We start from the raw sequence: 20,649 nt of genomic DNA, 5'->3' as shown, positions 1-20,649 counted from the left end.
AAAAGAAAAAAGAAAGAAAGAAAGAAAGAAAGAAAGAAAGAAAGAAAGAAAGAAAGAAAGAAAGAAAGAAAGAAAGAAAGAAAGAAAGAATCAAGCAACAAAAACTCCTGCAAGTACTATGACAAAAGATATATATAGATATATATATATATATCTCCTAGTAATTAAATACATTTACAGGTTTTGGCCTGAAAAATGTGTCTCTATAACTTAAAAGAAAAGTAAATTAGTTTTTAAAATGATCTGAGAAACAAATGTACGAAATGCAAAGCAAACAAACTGCATCTGAGAGATCACTGGTCTACTTTGCTACAGCATGCAATCTTCTCAGGAATCCCTTATGTTTGCCACTGTGAAAACAAAGATGTAGGAGCATAAAGAGATACTGCATGATTTCCCTTAGGGTTGAAATCAAAGTCAGGAAATACTAATGTAACTTTTTTAGTGCCAGCTCAATTGTCTTTGTTCATACGCCTCATCTTGGGTGGACTGTTCTCCATCAGTGTGATGGGTAATGGACATAGTCCAGACAGTGGGGAGGGTACGGCACAGCCTGTATCAGGCTTCATGTAGATATGTCAACATTCTAAATCTGGAGAACAGCAGGACAAAGGGAAGCTTCCTGAAGGTCCGAGAAGTATCTCTCCTTCAATTCACTGCTGGTGGTCTTTCACGTTCAACAGGAGAAAGAGCAGAGTTGATGAAGCCAAACAGATACGAAAAATGTAAATTTGAAATACGCTACTTTGAATTTTCTGACAAGTCCTTGTGAATTTAATAGTTCTATGGTGATATATAGAAGCACTTTGTTATTGGTAAAATTGAGGATTAATCTCAGAATGAAACAAGAGCATAGATAAATCGATAATTTGATAGGTTATTATATTAAATTATTATAATATTATTAATATATATTAATAATATATTAAGCATGCTACCAAATGGTGCATTGAACCTACCCTGCTCACTCCATCAGGACCTGGGTGGGATGGGTGTCCAGAAGGTCCTGGTGGACCAGGTTGACCAGGAACACCTGGTTCTCCATCAATTCCCTGAGGACCACGGGGACCCTGAAAAAACAAGCCATTGGAGAGTAGAATCTATTGTCAAAATATGTTCTTGGTCAAAAAGACACAAATGTACTCCTTAGGGTAATTAAGGATTAATTGTTTTAAAAATCAGTGGCATTTGAACCACTCCACAGTCATTTTATTAGCTACAGCAACCCTGTCAGTGATTACTCGTCAGAGCTTCTATTAGGACATTTTGTTGTTGTTGTTGTATACTGTTGAGTCGGAACCCACCCATAGCTGACCCACCAGTGGGTTTTATGAGGCAGTTAATTACACTGGAGAAGACTGCTCATCCTTCTAATTCCCCATAATCTATCTTCTTGGAATATTAACATTTTATTTAGTTCCTATGTAAAATGAGCTTCCTTACTTGATTGAGTTTTGTGTTGCAATGTACTTAATCAACAATTTCTAAATTGTTGTCTGGCTTACATTACAGTTTCTGTGTATGTGAATGCTTCATTTCACCCTTTTAAAAAATAAGCAACTATATAAAAAGATTGAGATCTCCTTGATCAGGTTTGGATTATTTCTACTTCTTTTCAATGCTTTGAGGAGTTCCTGGTATGTGCTGATTATTCAGTATAAATACATTTTCACATTTCACTCATCTCTTTTCTTTAACTCCTTGACTTGATACACTTTCTTTTCTTTACAATGTCAAGAAGTGGACCATATCATTGAGAAATAGAGAAAAAAGGCACAGTGACCCAGCCAAATTTTGGTTTTCAAAGGAAGGAGTAATGAGTTGGGGCTGCCAAATTCCACCCTTCTCCAGAACACATTCTAAATGCAGCCTGGGGAAACAGCCACGTCCTCAGTTCTGGAAACGCTCCACCCCTCAACTTTATCATTCCCACCAGTAAGTGCTGGCTTTTATCTTTAACCCTGCAGACACTTAACAGGCTTTAGAAGAAAATAAATGACCCATATAAGCATAAAAAAATATAACTTCTTATAATTAGAAGCAGGGATCAAGAGAAAAATGGTGAGTGAAGTGGAGTTTAATAGTAAAAGAAATTTCTTATGCCTAAAGTGAAGAGAATACTTACTGGTTCATAGTATAAACTTGGAATATGAACTAGTAAAGCTAAAAAAGTTATAAAAAACTAAAGTGGTAGAAGATGCTGTAGACATTCGAAGGTTTGGGGAAGGTAATACATTATTTATTCAGAAATTCAAGATTTAATATCCTCCTATATATTCAACAACCATATCTATGAAAATAAAAGTAAATGACTTGAAAAACATGCTAAAATTATTTTTTAGAAAATTATTCTCATCCCTTAAGATGATGACCACACTAAATTCTCCTAAACTTCTGCTAATTCACTATGCTCCTTTTCATACAGAATAAAGGCTGAGTTTAACTGTTCTCTAAGGCTTTTACACGTTATTAAATGGACAATATGAACTAGAAATTAATGTTGTTTGGGGTGACACATGCAGAGTAGTAATCTAATCTAGTTGGATTACCTCTATAACCATAGAGACTTCATGGAACACTCTTGAAGTGTGTGAACTCTTCAATCCCAATAAATCCCCCTAGGTACAGGAGCTCTGGTGGTGCAGTGGCTAAAGTTCTCAGCTGCTAACTGAAATGTTCGTGGTTCAAACTCACCATTCACTCCACTGAAGAAAAGCTCCCAACCTCCTTCTATAGAAGCCTTGGAAACCCTCCACAGCCAAGTCCTGGGTCTCTTTGAGTTGAAATTTACTCACTGGCAATGGAATTGGATTTTGGTACAATATTTGAAAGAGAACTCTGCTTCCACAGAGGTTTGGAACAATGCAATAAATAAAATGTGGAAAATTGCATTTAGTGTCAATAAGTACATTATTCTCTAAGAAGTAAAGGCCAGTTCACTTTTTGTTCAATCCATGAACCATTCAGTGCTTCCATGGTATCTCCTCTAAAGCGTCTGTTTTATTATTACACAAAATGATACCGTAATTGTTAAGGAAAATATATGAAGACGATACAAAATTAAATTTTACAAATACATGGAGCTTTGACAGCATAGCCCATGAGGAGTTGTGCTGCTAATCCAAAACCTCATCTCTCTGGCATTTTGAATCTACCAAATCAAATCTTTGAGGTAGAAAGATGGGTCACTTCTGTCAGCGCAATTTAAATTCAGCGGAAGGTCAAGTATGAATGAGTTCTGACTTGGTGATAAATGAGTGCTTGATACAAGTATACATATTTTTTGGCTCTGAGCATTTTCTTTTTATAAATAAAGATAAAAACATACATTAAAATTCTGGAAACCATTAAAATAATATATCTTAATATTTCCAGGTGAACTAAATTACATCATTTTCTATTAAAGTTAAACGAGGGTTTTCCATTCCCAGGGACACTTCAGAAACTCAGGAAGCAACCAGGAATAAACAGTTCTTCCAAATTGCCACTAGGTGGCACTCTTTAAACGTCCACACATAGCAAAGACTGACTCACTCTTCAAGAACTTTATGCATACTAGTTAACAACATCCAGTTAGGAGGAGGAAAAAAAGCATGTGTATAAAATGTTGTAGCTAGTTATATATGCGAGACTCTCATTTTATGTATAACGACCTTTAAAATTTAAGTGATTTATTCAATTCTAACTGGTGTCACCAAAGAGAATGTACATTTCTTAAAACATTTTTAGCATTTTCACTTATACGAATACGAACACTCATATGAGTGTTCAAACCTTTCTACTTAGCCGTTTATTTGTTAATAATATAAATGTGGAGTTTCAAGTTAAATAGAATGTTATTTTTGCCCTGCTTCTGAAGTTTGCCTGTATAAACCAGAGTATCAAAAACAGCCAGTCTTCATAATTTGAAAACCGCCCTTCCGTAAATAGAGAATACTCTAAAAATGTGGATTTATAGAAATTTAGAGGTCACTAACGAGATGGACTGATACAGCGACTGCAGCAACAGGCTCAAGTGTGTCTGAGGTAGTGAGAATGGGACAGGCGAAGGCTTGGTTCAGGTATGTTGGCTTGATTAGTTAGTTGTTCATGGAGTGGCGGGTATTCATACTCAACTCAGTGGCACATAACAACAAGAATCAATAAAATAACTCATTTTTATATAGCAACCCATATCTTTTGTCTCCAGCACCAAATCTACCAAGAACTAGTTAGCTGAACTAATATGACTATTAAATATAGAATGATACTGCAATATAAAAATTATTTTTTATCCTTTTATCTCAACTACTATTAAACACCATTTAATATGCCTCACAATATACAGCAGAGTTTATCAATAGCAATGCTATTGGTCTTTGGGACAGATAATTCTATATTGAGATGAAGGTTGCCTTCCTATGTATTCAGGGTATGTGGCAGCGTTCCAGGTTTCTACCTACTTGAAACACATAGTTGTTTCAACCAAAAATACTTCTAAAACGTCTTATTTTCACTTCCATCGAGTTAATTCTGACTCATACAAACCCTCTTTCAGTTTTCTGGGACTGTAAATTTTAACGGGAGGGCCATTTTCAAATGTCTTTTCTTGAGGAAGAAGTATTAGAATGACAGAGCAACTAATTGGTTTTGATTGAGAAAGCCAAACAAAACAAAACAAGACAAAAACACCTCATTGTTGTCCAGTTGGTATCACTCATAATTGACACTCCATTTCTTCAGACCGCATGGAGCTGCTCGTGGATTTGAACCACCGGAGAGGGGCTGCTTTGCAATCTTTGGGTGAGCAATGCAACTCTCTGTGGATTAAGCCACCAGAGCTGTCTATACTGTTGTTGTTGTTAGATAGTAAGCAGTCAGAGTCAACTCATAGCTGACCCTCCAAGCGGGCTTACTGGGGCAGTAAATCACATAGCAGCTGTTGGATTTAAACCGTATGACGTTGGGTTGGCACCGAAGCTCCTCACCACTAGGCCACCAGATGACACAAATGATAGTCATTTCTTTTTCATGATGTAAAATTATAATACTAAATTACTATCGCATTACTATATATGATTAATAATACAAGAATAACTATCAGGTAAAAAAAGATTTTAAAGTTTAAAAAAAATTCAACATTTTATCAGAATATCTTTACTCCTAGCCAATGCATATGCTTCCTAATCATCACATCCTTAGTTTTAAGTACATTTTTCAGGGAATTTCATAGATAAATAAAATTCAGCATAAAGAACGTGCAAATATCATCTGTGAAATCTAATAATGAAAAAAGTGTAATTATTGTGTTGTTAGGGACCCTGTGAACCACATGATCTGAACCCTACCATATCCTGTGATATCTTCAATATCTCTGAAATGCTTGAGTCCATGGTTATAGTCACTGTGTCAATCTTTTCCAAGGACTGGCCCATTCTGACATGTACAGAGTATGTAAGATGAAGTTTCACCATCCTTGCCCTTAAGAAGCATGAAGTTTAATATTTGTAGCATTTGGTGGACATGAAAGAGGCTGCCTCTCTTTTCTGCCCTAGGGAACAGAGGATTGCTTACTTGGTGCTTATTTAGAGAAAGGAAACTGGTGTCAACTCACAGGTCGGCCTTTTGGGCCCCGCTCTCCTCTTGGTCCTTGTGATCCTGGAGGTCCCTAAAACAGATGAGGATGGGGATTATTGCTAAATGCTTACACTTCAGTTTATTTTTATTTTAAAAGTTTGTTTTATGTAAGAAAATTGGAAAGCAGAAATATCACACTTCTTAATTCATTCCATTTATGACCATAGGGAATAGAGTCAATGCACATAAAAACCCTGTGTACACAGTAGGACTGTTTATACTAGCAGTGAAGCTTGGAGGGTTATAAGGAATTAGGTGCTGTGTTATAGCATCATGGCACCCAAGGAGCTGAATATATTAGCTTCAAACAGTAATTACAAAGTTTTAAGGATCATTTTACTGTGTATTCCTATGTAGTCTTTGCCACAAAATTCTGGGTAGAAAAAGTCTGCAGTTTAGATTTTGAGAATGACATAAATACTCAAACCCCAAAGAATCAATTATCTGAGGGATGTACGGGTTCACATTGGTACCTGATACCTCCAAACTATTCATAACTGTCCAAGCTGCTGATGAAAGGAATAGACAGGCAGAGCCTCTGTGCCCTTATGTACTAAGCTTTATGTACCTTCACCTATTTTTCAATCTTAGGATGTTGCGTCATCTTCACTATATATTTAAAAACCTACTTAGAATCCTCAAATAGTAATAGCATCTTTTCTCTCTCTAAAAGTTGAAAAAAAATACAATTATATTCCAGAATTGGTGTTATTGTGCTAATTAATATCTTAAAATGTCTATTCCCTGGGAAATGGTGGTTGTCTTTTTATTTTTTTTTTTACTATTTTTTCCTATAGAATACTACTCAAATAAAGATTCAACTATATATATGATTAAGATTGGGTTACGAATTTTCTCAATCCAACCTAGACGCTTGGTTGTCCATCAATAGTACACAAAGTGATCCTCTCTAAGTATTTGTCACCTCTGGAAAGGAAATACCTTGAGGTGTTTTAAGGTGGATTGTTTTAAGAAACCATGCATCATTGTTGATATGTGACTACACACACACACACACACACACTATAGTCTTTTTATGAAGGTAATATTCAAAGGGATCTTCCATGCCTCAAAGAACATAAGAATACTACAAATCCTCAAAACAATTACTTACCGATGGTCCAGGACGACCCCTTATGCCTGTTACCTGAACAATAAACAGGGTTATTAGCAAAGGTAAAGTTTCTACAATTCCAAAAGAGTCATCAGCCAAGCAACTAAGAACAACAACAAAGCCACAGTGACTTTCTTTTCAAGAAACAGTTGTTTGTCAATTTAGAGCCACCTTCACCCTACAAGCTAAGATGTTATTGACTCAATGCTGCAACTGGAGAGGCAGTTTTAATTTTTTCCTCTGTGCTTAACTTTCCACCTCTGTGAAATGGGAATGATGAGTTTAAAAAGACTTTGCTCACTAATTAGATTAAACAAATTAAGATTAAGCAAATATGTATCAGCAAAGCACCTAAGCGGCTAAGCCATAACAAAAAATGTTTTTAAATAAAGAAAAACAGTCATTGTGATTTGGTTTCTAATCATGTGCATTCTTTTGTCTTGAGCGGGTGGTAACCCCTTCAAATTTATTAATCTTTCAAAGTGGCAGCTGAAGAATGCTTCTGCTACTAAATAATATATTTTTGATAATCTACAAATCTAAGGAATTTGAAAGAATTCAGCAGAGAATTTGTGTCAGAATCATGACATACAAGTTCAAGGAGTATGAAATGGCATACATCTGTATAGTCTACAATTATTTATACTATAAAAAATTATCTACCACTAGATCTAAAATAATCTTCTTCTTCTTCTTCTTGTAGATTACCATTGAATCGAGCACAACTCACAGCAACACTATGAACAAAAGGCCTGAAGCCTTTCTGTAACTAACATCAATTATCAAAGTTCATAGAGTTTCCAGAGGCACATCGTTTAAGGAAGTGGATGCCACTTCTGCTTCCAAAAAAATAATCTTAGCTACTACAATATATTATCTTTTGTAAAAATTTTATTTTTACTCTTCATATCTCATAAAATTCAGAAATACAGAACATTAAACTAAATATAGAATGAGATTTTTGCTTATTTTTTACTATAAACTTAGCTATAGTACAGTTGCTAATTATTATTATTTATAGAAATTCAGATAACAAAACATATTTTATAGCCAAGTTATGTAAAAAGAATATATACTTACAACAGGCACTAGTCCTGGCTCTCCTTTTTGTCCCTGTGAAGAAGAAGGAAGTCAAAGTTTAACTATCAAGAGTAAAATAATGGCTTGTTGGGTAAGATCATGTCCTATCAGACCATGTAAACTCTGGAAATTTTTATGTATGAGATGAGAAAAGAAAATGAATCATTTTTGGCATAATTAATCAGAAATTATATATGATAAAAGATTTTTCCTTCATCTGAAAGACATGAAAATAAAATCAATCTAATGTGTGGTGAAAGGGAATAATTTATAAAGATGTTTCACTTCAGACTAACAGAAATCAAATGTAAACAGCTGATCAGCAGAAGAAATAATTGTGATGAAAAGATGTGAATTCAAGAACTATAATAAACACAGAGATTGAAAGGAAAATCTAGATACTTTTATATAATTGAATTATTACAGCCTGAGCCCACACCATTCAGTAATGTGTCAGATGTTCTTGCACATTTAGTCAATCTTCAGAACTCAAGGAAGAATCTGAGAAATCATAGAAGATATATGTCCTCATCTTAAGAACAAATATTTTTTAAAGTACTAATTCTAGTAAGGTAATTCTCAATCTCTAAGAAAAATCATTAAAAAATACATAAATAAAACCAAGTAAATTGAAAACTAAAAATTACACCAAAAAACATCATAACTCAGGAAAAGTAAATCCAATCAGATAAATTAGACTTTCTAAATGTGGAGCGAATTTCTTTTTATTCTTAGAACTTTTAATCTCAAAAGCTGTCTTTCTCATAGAATGATGTCCTATCTGTAGGTGAAACAATTTTGGGGTGAATTTTACATCCTGTAATTTATCAGACATGTTTTGGTGGTATTTTTTTTAAATGTATCTTCCAAGAGATTTAGTTCTCCTCAAAGCCATGATCATATAAGTCTACTTTGAATACTCAGTATGGCACTAAGAAATGAGCTATAACTTAATTTTTAATATATCTATTTCAATTAATATATGAAAGTATCCTTTTTAAAGGACAATTATAGAGGAATAAATAGATTTTTAAAGTATATTCAAAATTTAAGAAAAACAAAACAAGATGAATGAATTATAGTTACTTTATTTTTCCTTACTGTTTTTATCTGATTATCACAATAAATTAATTATTTAAAAATAATATATGTTCATGTAGGAAGTTTTGAAGCTGGAGGGCGTATACAGAAGGGACTCAATAGCACACTCCGTGGCAGATAGTCACTGTTAACTCTGCAGGAGTCCTAGTTTTCCACTATATAGAATTCACTCTGCTCTACGTAATCAGTGCATTATTATTTTACTCTTTCATTTTGTTTTGATTTTTACAACAAAATAATCGAAATAGAGGCAGCTGCAATCTATAGGCAGAAGAGCTGAGCTCATGTATTTAACACAGTATATATGCATGTATATACAGTATATCTGAGTACGTATTTGGTACTTGGCACAAGATCTACAAACATGTTAAAGTACAGGATGTAAGGGTGTTATTAAAATAAGTTTTATGGAAAAGAAACATGCGAATAAAAACTTACCTTTCTTCCTCTGCCTATTAAAAAGAGAATAAATGTGTTATTGTTTAGTTATTGATTATCAGCAAAACATTTCTTTTCAATAATGTTTCTTATAGAGTTAAAACCCAACTGAAGGGATTTCTCTATCACAATTAAAAAGAATTTACATGTTACCTGTACTGAACACCTTTGATATATTCCAATATTATCTGAATAATCTTCAGAATAATTTATAGCTTTTTGGAATTTATTAAGGCATAAAATTAGTTGTGGTTGTTGTTGTTGTTATGCCGTCAAGTTGTAGGCAACTCATAGCGACCCTATGAACGAAAGACCTGAGCACTTGCATAACTTTGTGTCCTTTCTCCAGGTTCATAGGGTTTCTGGAAGCAAGCTATTTTAGAAGTGGATGCCCCTCTTGCTTCCAAGCTTGTTTTAATCAGGGAGCTCCACTAAACACTGTCCACCATCAGTGACCATTCTCACATTTGAAACATCAGTTTCACAGCAAACACAAGTTATTCAACTTATAATTCATTATCCTCAATCACTATTTTCTTGCTCTTTTTGAGTAAGCATATTCATTCATATGATTTAAAATACCAACATATATTAATGGTACACAACTATACATGGGAAGATTTCCATCTATCCTTGTCTCTGCCTCCTGTTTCCACCCATAGGAGGCCACTATTAGGGCTTTATTATGCATTATTCTCAAGTTTATTTTAAAATATGCATACAACTTTATTGAACTAGTTCAATTCCAACTTAGGATGAGACTGATATTACAAGGTAGAACTTCTGCATAAGGTTTTCTTGGTGGAAACTTTTGAAATTTTGGGATCCATGCTTTGAAGTGATCATAAGTTAATGGCCAATTTCATCGGAGACCCAGAGATTTTTCTAACCAACATTAAAAACAAATTGCATTTATGGGCCAATGCAATCGAGGGTGCTGTGGATTTATATATTCAAAACCTCAAAATTCAAGTTTACCGCCATTGAGTCATGGCGCAAAGAGAAGAAACTACCCTTCCTTTTCCTTCAGAGTTGTGGTGGATTCCAACAGCCTGAGATACACAGACTTCGGGTTAGCAGTCAACGCAAAAACTACTAACCAACTAGAAATCTCCTAACATCACATTAAAAATGGTTAGTTTGGTCCCAAAGGGCAAAGCTGTCACCAGCAAAGGTAAATGTATTTCTTAGGCCTCCTCTTGGACATTAAGGGACTTAGAAAAATCAACAAATATCTTGGAGTCATCCACCACAGCTATGGTAACAGCAACTATCTTAAGTGTTACGAGGAATTCTCAAATTGGCCATAACCACTTAGAATTCAGCCAAAAAATTTATCTGCATTTTAGTTACAATGGAAGAGTGAAATTATTAATCTTGAAGGTCACTCAATAGTTGTTTAATTGTTCTTAGAACATATTCTGAGAGTTAAAAACACTACGACAGTAAAGATGACTTACTGCATAAATTCTGAGTCAGTGCTAAGCTTTCTTACCGAAATTGGTGTTGCTGCCACCATTATTTGAACATACAGGACAGCATTCCCCAGGCGGTGTGATAGGGTCAGCACAGTCTAGGACCTCTAGGCACTGTATCTCATCGCAAAGAATTGCTCCATTGTCACAGACACATATCTGGCAAGGGGCAGGTTTCCAAATGTCTTTGTTGAAGTACATCTGGCCATTCTGAGTGCAGGCTATTTCTTCACCATAATTCTCTAGAATGAAAAGAAAAAGAGAATTAGAAGTAAGTAAATGTTTCAAATGTTATTATCTGGAGAAAATATTCATTTAAAGGTGAGTCATCTAAGGGTTTTATAAATACTGGGCTAAGCAGGAACCTTACCAGGAGACAACACAAATCAGTTTACTTAACTTGGAATTTAACCACCCAGTAGCCCTTGAGTCAATCCCAACCCATGGTGGCCTCACATGTAGAACAGGATGGAGTTAACAATTGCTGGCTTTTCAGAAGGAGATTGTCAAACTTTCTTCTGAGGTACCTCCTATAGAATCCAACCTCGAACTTTTCAATTAGTGACCTAGCATGTTAATCACTTGCACACTGCACAGGGCCTGTATTTACCCATCACTTCTTATTGTCATCCAATCGAAACAACTCAGAATCATCTCTCTTCTTCCACAGAGAAGTGATCCAAAGTGGCATACTGAAACAGAGTGATTCTAGGAGAAAGACAGATGTTCTCTTCCCATTCCCCCCATTATTATTTAGACCCTCAGAAACCCAGCAGAGGGTAGCTATGCATCACAAGCCACCGGAAGTCAGTGCATGAGTGAAGTGTTCAACAACGAAAAGATTAGTAAGAAATTTGAATAGACTTTTTGGAAATGGGCGGGGGGAAGGCAGGTTAAAAGAAAAGATATGATTTTGATTTAGAGAAATGTATTTCAGTTCACCATAAATTTGCAAACCTTCACACAAGAGGCTACTCATGTACCATGGAGAAAAACCTTTTCATTCTTTCAAGCATAAAGTAAAAAAAGAGGAACAATGTCACATTTCCAGAAGAGGCCTCTAGTCATTCTAAGCATGAGATGCCAACTCACCTATAATAGAAATAGAGGACTAAGAAATGAGTCACTTATCTTTGCACTAAAATTAAGAAAATCCATTGCCAAACTATTTAGTAAATCATCATATATTACCTTCAAAATTCTTGGTGAGCTCTGGTGGCCTAGTGGCAAGAAGCTGCACTGCAATCCCAGAGGTGAACAGTTTGAATCCACCAGATGCTCTGCTGGAGAAGGAGGGACAATCTCCTCCTGTACCAGTCAGATCCAATTTGACGGTACACACATAAATTATTAAAAAATTTTAAAAATTATGGATGATTGGGAGAAATACACATGTAAGCACAGTGATAGTATTTCTATTATGTATTTGTTATAATTGAAATACATCTATAAATGCACTTTTGCTTTGTGGTTTTAAAATAAATAAAACTATATAGTCTTTGAAACTAATGTGGATCTTATTACCCTAGTTAAACCCTTCAGGAACTTCCTAGCTACATATATTCAAACTCTTAATGAGGTCTAATAACCCTGATTGATCTGCACTTAACCTACTAATTCAAATACATTTAATGGAATCCTTTCTTCATACACTAACCCAGCCATTCTAATCTTTTCGTTTACTGGAAAAGGCAAAAGAATTCCTCCTTCCCAGTCTTTGCACACTTCATTCTTTAGTCTGGGACTGTCTTCTGCAGCTACTTCCCAGTTTTTCACGAACTGCTAACAAAGCCTATTTGCCACTTTCACCAAAGATTCTTTTCTTAACTCCTACAAAGACTTCTTGCACCCAATAGCTGTGCTTCACAGAACACTTTAAATAATTAATCATTCATTCATTCATTCATTCATTCACAGAATCTGCCTTATATACTATTTAACAATTTCTAAATTGTGGACTAATAGACAAAAATCATTGTCTTCATGGCAAAGCTTCATCTGCATAGTTTGGGCATGTTGCTAGGAGAGGCTATTCCTTAGAGAGGGATGCCATGCTTGGGAAGGTGGAGGGATGGAGAAGAGGAAGAACATCAACCAGGTGGATTGACACAGTGGCTACAGCAATAGGCTCTAGTGGGTCAGAGATGGTGAAGTTGGCACAGGACAGGACACAGTTCCAATCTTTTGTTCACCTGGTGACTATGAGCTGTGCTTGGCCCAATGGCACCTGACAACAACATTCTACAGTTTCTAAATTGAGGACTGATAGACAAAAACCATTGCTTCATGGAATTCACAATTCATCCTAATCTACTTATTTTTTTTCTTGTTTATTTTCTTACCATTAGTATTAGACAGTAAACTTCATGAAGACAGAGGTGTAGCTACATCTTAATCATTTTTATCTTTCTAAAATAGTTTAGACATGCTTGCTATTTATTACCTGCTCTAGTACTTGGAAGCAGGAATGGCATCCCCTTCCTAAACAACACACCTCTGGAAACTCTATGAACTTTGATAAACGGCAATAGTTATAGAAAGGCTTCAGGCCTTTTGTTCATAGGGTTGCTATGAGTCGTGCTCGACTCAATGGCAATCTACAACTACAATGTCTTATGCCATAAAGCTGTCATCCAATAAATACTTGTTGAATTGAAGGATATGAGTAATTGAAGAATCTAATTTATGGTTCACTAATTCAACTATATTCCCTTTAAGTTGGTATTTTGCAAAAACAAAACAAAATCTTAAAACTGCATTTGCAAGCAATCAGTAAAATAATTTATCACTCAGCATATCTTATCAATATACACACATAATAACATAGACCCACAAATGAAAATTATTTGAGCTAGGGTAAATATTTTGACTATAAGCTCAATCTTTGTAACTTAGAACATTCTTTCTGGGTAGCATTTTTTTTACCACTTTCTTGTATATATTATGGAAGACTCTGTTTCACTTAACCATTCATCACAGATACTTGGCAAATGGAACACTACTTTCAGATATCATGGTTCCTATTGCTTTTTATAAGAAGAGCACTAAATTTCTCACCCATTGCATCAGCATTAAGTTTTTTATCACACAATACATGTTCAACAAAACATTATTGGTTTGCATATATTATATTTTACTCACTACCATCACCTTTTCAGGGCTATAAATCTTTCTAGTAGGATATTATAATTCACTAACAGCTCTGAAGGAGAGAGATAGGCTGGCTTCTCACACTGTGATTTATAGCTTAAGAACACCAATGGAGTCTGCACTGCATGTGGCAGATTTGAACTGCTGACCCTTCTCATAGCAGCCCAACATCTAGTACACAACGCTTCCAGATCTCCTTAGTACTATTAGATGCCTTTTTAACTTATAATATGCATATAAAACATGTATTATTATATGTGTAAAATATAACTGCCATTTTTAAAAAAATAAAGATTATATAAAAAGCAATCAATATGGCTTTTTACAGGAAAATTCATTTCTAAATATTTAGCTCCACTATGAACAGAGTTTATCTGTACTTATTGAGGCTTAAGTAGGGAAGTGATTTGTATTGAATGCACAAAATATTAAAAACTGTTTGATCTATTCTCACTACACAGATATTGTCATTGTGGATTTGACAAAAGTATGCTAATGAAGCAATTAGGCAGAACTAGATGAAGACTATGGAAACAAAGGAAAACAAGAAGATACTCAATAATGTGGCAAGTTTAATATCATTAAAATGTTTTAATGGTTTGTCAGGGGATGAATTATTCCATTCTCTGCTGATCCCCCAGAATTGGTACTATTTCTCAGGCCTGTGTCAACTCATAGAAGGTCATTTTCTTCCTGAAAGTCTAAGAGAGCATGACCTCAATCCAAGAGGCATAAAAGTAGGCCACTGCATTTCTTTCCCTAAATGACAATGGGAAGAGTTAGTTTTAGGCTCTGTGTCATCACTGGTTCCTTTCCCCAGAGAATTTATAATTAAATTGAAGATGATGTGGAAAGTTAGTCAGATGCTTTTTAAATGGCAAGGAGGGGGAAAACCGCAGTTGCTGCTGAGCTCTGACTTCTCTTCACCCACAAAAGAACGCAGACACATCACAGAGGCACAAAACCTCACTGCACTCTCATTGTTCATGTCTGAATGAAAGACACGTACAGCTGTGGGTAGAAAATACAGGGTACCTGCACCTCTCGTGTTTGTACACGGTAGTTCTGGAACCTTATCATTAGGTTGTCTTTCTCTTTCCTGTGTAAACATCCACTTCAATCAAATGAAAAGTAAAAGAAAAAGGAAAATTGCAGTCAATTTGTTGAAAAAATCCTAGCAAAGTTATTATAATGTACTAGTTGCTTTATGAAGGCTGGTATATTTTTAACAAACATAATAAAGTTATCAAGTGACATTCTGAGAGATTCAATATGATCCTGGTTTCTTTACCAAAACTACAAAATTAAGCCAAGGCAATATTAACCATAATCAAAGCTTAAAGAGTATTAAGCTTTCCATCTAGAGCTAAAACATTATTCCACTTAGAATACTTGAGTCAATAAATATTTTTAAACATAAAATCTGAATGAGAACTCCAAAATAGGAATGTTGTACTACTCCTATTTTTTGCTATTCACGTTTCTTTAATTTTCATAATATTGAAGAAGGCTCTTAGAGATATGACAGCGTTATCACTATTTTGTAACCTGTCACAATGTTTTAACTTTCTAAATTTTTCTTTCCCAAGCTATGAAATTCTTTTACCCTTACCAAATGTTCTGGAAAAATGAAACCAAGTCATTGTTAAGTCATTACCACAATGTTCTGTCACTGGTGGCTTAGGATGAAGAGTTATATTTTATCTGACCACATATTTTACTTGGAATAGCTCGGTTTTACCGTGTTTCTCATGTATCTTCATTGATTTTCCTTCTCATAAAGCACATACACTTTCATGCTTACTTGTAAGAGTTCAGTTCTTAATCACTAGATTGCAGGCCAAATATGCCAGCTTATTTTTGCAGTCACTGGAACCTAAATTATCAGAATTGCTGCTTGCCACTTATGGGGCACAACCAAGGTCCAATCTTTTATCGATTCCTATTTGTGGCAAGAAGCAATGCTGCAATACTGAAGGCATAGAGTTTGAATCCACCAGCTGCTTCCAGGAGAAGAATGGGCAAAATCCACCAGAGGGCCAGCTATAGGTCAGTTCTGACTTGTTACACAACATTTATGTAAAACTACAATTAAAATAATTTCCAAAGAAAATTGTCATTTTAAAATCTTTCCATTGGCCAGAGAGATGTTAACTCCATTTTATATAAAATTATTGGGAGATCTGAACCTATCAGTGGACCTCAGCAGAAAGACTGCCAATCTACTCTTGTGCAATTTACAACCTCAGAGTAAGTCCACGAGGTCAGTTATGAGTTGTGACTCAATGGTAATGAATATGAAATATTTTGAGTAGGACATGTCTTAAGAGCCAGGCCCAGAAAAAAGACATCATGCTTGGGAAGACTGAGGACGAGAGAAGGGGCGGAGCCCATCAATGAGGTGGATGGGCACAGTGACTGCAGCAATGGGTTGAGGCTCAGTAGAGACTGTGAGGATGGCACAGGATCAGGAAGGGTTTACACAATAGAGATAGAAGATACACTACACACTCAGTCATCATGATCAGAGTTGAATTCATAGCATCCAAAACCAACAACCTAAAGGCTTTGGAAAAATACATTTAAAAAAATAATGGTAAGATTACGATAGACATTCTCTAGATATTCATTAACTCAAACTCATCTTTGAAGAAATAAAGATGTTCATACATTCAGTGTTTGGATTTTTTTATCAGAATATTTGTTCACATCATTGTCACCCACTGGATTGTGAAATCTTTGGAAGCCGGAGCTGGGCTCTATTCACCTTGGTATTCTTTACACTTAACGTCATTAAATCAGTCTTAAGTGCATGTATTTGGTAGATAGGAAAAAGCAAGAATGAAGGAAGAAAGAAAGAAAATTGTTCATTGTTGTGTCTCATAAACAGGTAACATATGTGGTAAACTCTCTTTGCTCTTCTCTAAATTTCCTAGAGAGGATATCCACTTTGGACCCCTATTTTGAAAGAAAGGGAAATAGGTCATTTGTTGTCCCTACCAAGTTAGTCTCACATCCTTTCTGTGAGGCCAGAAAGGAAGAAGACTGTGCCAGTCATAGCAACTTACACAGTCAGAGAATTTTCAGAAAGCTAGGGCAACCCTTCAGTCTTCCTGACCAGCTGGCTTGAGTCTTTTTGGAGTAACATTATGACTATTATTATTTAAATTTCTATAACCGTGAAAGGTTTTGTGGGCTAGAATCACTGCCAGCTGGTGCCCTCATGAAACAGGCAGAGAATGTTTTTTAAAACAAAGGACACAGCAGAGGAGCACAGGGCACTTGAAGCAAAGCAGAGATACAGTCGTCAGCAGTGCACAGCCCAGGGCAAGCAGCTGAGCTAGGTTCCAGAGGTCTTCCATCCCAATTCCTTCCCTCAATCTGTACTCAGGCAGAGTTTGACACTGCAAGCATCACAAGGGAAAACAGAGGACGCATGTTCAATTTGTTTTCTAGAGTAAATTTTGACAAGTCCACATTCCTTATTACTTTTCCCTCATCTGATAACCAAAGCTTTAAAAGTAAGTTATACAAAAGCCACCAGCAATCGTTGGAGAAGGAATGTTAAATGAGTGTTTACTACATAATTTGATTCATTTCTTCCAGATCAAGGACATTCAAGGTCAAAAACACTGGGTATTTTGAGGCACAAGGTTGTGGAGTCCATACATTTTATTCTTAAATTCAATAGTCTTTGACTTTCTAATGAGCCTTTCAAATTTCTTAAATAAGACAAATCCAACTGGTTTGGTTTAAGAGGGATGTTTTGCAAATCAGATGGTTTTTCATACAATCATACATAGGCATTATCTTTTATAATATTAATTGTCAAAATGTTCTATAATATTATTTTATAACATTAATTGGCATAATGTCATTCATTAATTGTCAATGTAATGTGTTGCTGTTATTACATGTGTCAATTTGGAACTAACTCATAGTTAATTCTCCATCAGGTTTTCAAAGGCTGTAAATTATGCAGAATGAGATGGATCATCTTTCTCTCAAGGAACAAATAGTGGATTTGAACTACTTGCCTTTGGGTTGACAGTGCAACTCAGTTTCAACTAGACCACCATTAGTTTCAATTAGACCACCACTAGCTCTGACATCTAGTCAATTCTTTTTTTGTGTATTGCCTTTCTTTTCACCCAAATTACTTATTTATTAATCTTTACTCCCTTTTTAGCTCCCTTCCCATTTTTTTAAAATGGATTGTCCAAAATATAATTTTTCTTGTATACTTCTCCTATCTTTAATTTTACAAAGTGAACAAAAATAGTCATTTGATGTTTATTTGAGCCATTAAATTTCTATCACAATAATGACAATAATATTTTATTCTTTAAAGCTTAAAAACAGTTAATTTTAAAATTACTTTGAACTCTGAGAAATCAAAAATAAAAAAATTCACATTATTTCAGTGAAGCACACAAATTAACTGACTTTTAGACTGGCTATAAAAGTAATTAATTTCTTCAATGCGACCACAAAATGTTTCTCAATCTTAGATTCAGTTAACTAGTAAAACTGATGCTTTCACTTTACTTAAAATGGAAAAAAAAACCCAGAAAACTCTCATATTAGTTACTGCTTAAGTTTCTTTCCATTTATCATTGGAAAATCTAAATGATTGTGGCCAAAATGTGAAATTAAAACTATACACAATTCACATGTGATTCTAGTCTGGAAAGTTAATATTCAGTCTGCTAATGTATTTGACATATATGTTTTTTTCTCTCCAAACATATGGCTCAAATAGTGAGTAGCTGTGGAAACACCACAGGGAGAATTTTGCTATTCACTCAAAATTTCAGGATTATATTCTATAGTAAATCCTAGTCCTATAATCAAGTGTTAATCTCTGGTGAATAGAGTGGAATAAATTAGGCATAATACTCTATGCCAAAAATTTTACATACTAAATGTATGGAAAATTTTAAATAGTTTTGAACAGTTCTCTCTATAGTCTTGCCCTAATGATTCTCCTTGAGATAGAGGAAAAGGAAAACTTCTACTTCATTATTTCTCTTGATTGGTTTTATTACGACTTTTATGTAATCTCAAGGTAAAATAAGTAAATAGCAAACCCTAAGGAATATAGAATCCTCATAGCCAGATTTCCTTTCTAGTCTCAGTTCAAATATTACCTCCTTCATGAATCCTATTCTGACTCTATTATAAAAGTTGCAATGCTTGATTAATGCTTGATACACATACTGCTATCCTGTCATCCACAACACCGTACTTCAGGATGGATCCAGAAATAGTCCTCTTTACTGTGAATGTGACCCCATTTGTCTTCACTTTTTCATTCCCAGCATAGTAGCTCATGTTCTCTGATTCAAAATGGCCCATGCCAATCACGTCAGCTTGGATGACAATCCAGTGTCTAGCATGTCAATATATACTGAATGATCCAAGAAGCATCAAAAGATTGAAGGAGTACACAGAGTCACAATACCAAAAAGAAATTGGCAAAAACAAAAGAATTTCTTGAAACAGCTTATGATCAAGAAGCAATGGTGACGAAGGAGGAAATTTAAGCTGCTTTGAAGGAATTGGAAAAACTATAAGGCCCCATGAATAGAGAGCTTTACCGAGGCAAGGATGGTAAAACTTCATCTCACATACTTTGGACATATTGTCAGAAGAGCCTGACCCTTGAAAAAAAAAAAGCTGTCATTCTAAGGATAGCAGTAGATGAGTCAAAGAGAGGAAGACCCTCAATGAAATGCATTGACATGGTAACTGCAACGAGGGACTTGAGCACAGAGGAGATGTGAAGTAGGCAGGAGTTTGTGAAGCACGCTGTGCAGGGGATTGATCTTTTGCTCATGGGGTGGAAATGAGTTCTAGTCGCCTGGAAGGCACCTAACAACAACACATAGGGGTCCACTGGAAATGTGCTGCTTATCCAAAGGCCACGACTCTGCAGCAGTTGGAACCCACCAGCAGCTGCTGACACAATCTTCCTTTTACACTGACTACAATTCCAAAAGAAGTTTCACTGTCAAGCAATATGGAAAAGAAGGCAAATGCACTTACAACTAATTTTAGCATAAATTTTTAAGTGAGTCTGAGAATGGTTATTACATGCAATATTGTTTTCTATTCTTCAGTATCCAATATGGAATATTGACCTAAAAGCATAAAAATAACTTTTGTAAAGAGTGACAAAAATGAACAAAAATATGCTAGCTTTTCATGATTTTTTCATATTCTCACAATGATTACGTATGAGCACTACTACCAGACTAAGCAATTCTCAGCTGTTTTTCTTAAATCTTGATGGGAGCAGTAATAAGTCAATTCCAACTCAACGGACACAACAACAGGAACATGATCCAAAACAAAACCAATAATTTTGGAGGAAGGGGCTGGAAATAAGATAGGAACAAAAGAAACTCAGAATTGCTCATGGCATTTAATTATTTTAAGAATATATCCTTTCTTTACCTGTCTTTTATTATCACAATTTATTTCTTATTTTTCCAGACATTGGAAATATAGAGGTAAGATACTGAATGCTTCCCCTCTTGAATTTTACAAACGATCTACTACTTTTAAATTGCAAGACTCCTACAAAAGTTATTTAACTATGATATTAGAGAGTGGAAATATTTATGATGGGCATTTTACCCAAGCTGGGAGATAAGAGAAGCCAAAAGAGTT

The 20,649-nt window shown here is 35.1% G+C and overlaps 1 protein-coding gene across 1 annotated transcript in view; it reads right to left on the bottom strand.

The window, feature by feature from the left end:
* Positions 1-11,438, bottom strand: part of COL5A2 (collagen, type V, alpha 2) — a 90,744-nt gene extending 79,306 nt beyond the window's left edge. Inside the window, exons 1-7 of the mRNA XM_006878941.1 lie at positions 11,435-11,438; positions 10,845-11,066; positions 9,350-9,363; positions 7,811-7,843; positions 6,731-6,763; positions 5,594-5,647; positions 960-1,070 (exon numbers count right to left, since the gene is read on the bottom strand). Of these exons, the coding sequence (XP_006879003.1) occupies positions 960-1,070; positions 5,594-5,647; positions 6,731-6,763; positions 7,811-7,843; positions 9,350-9,363; positions 10,845-11,066; positions 11,435-11,438 (471 nt within the window). The remainder of the gene's footprint in view (positions 1-959; positions 1,071-5,593; positions 5,648-6,730; positions 6,764-7,810; positions 7,844-9,349; positions 9,364-10,844; positions 11,067-11,434) is intronic.
* Between the last annotated feature and the right edge of the window lie 9,211 nt (positions 11,439-20,649).

Source organism: Elephantulus edwardii, unplaced genomic scaffold, assembly GCF_000299155.1.
Source record: "Elephantulus edwardii isolate Elephantulus edwardi_28Jun2011 unplaced genomic scaffold, EleEdw1.0 scaffold00001, whole genome shotgun sequence".
NCBI lineage: Eukaryota > Metazoa > Chordata > Mammalia > Macroscelidea > Macroscelididae > Elephantulus > Elephantulus edwardii.
Note: the sequence above shows the minus strand (reverse complement) of the source record. Positions and strands in the feature narration are given on the sequence as shown.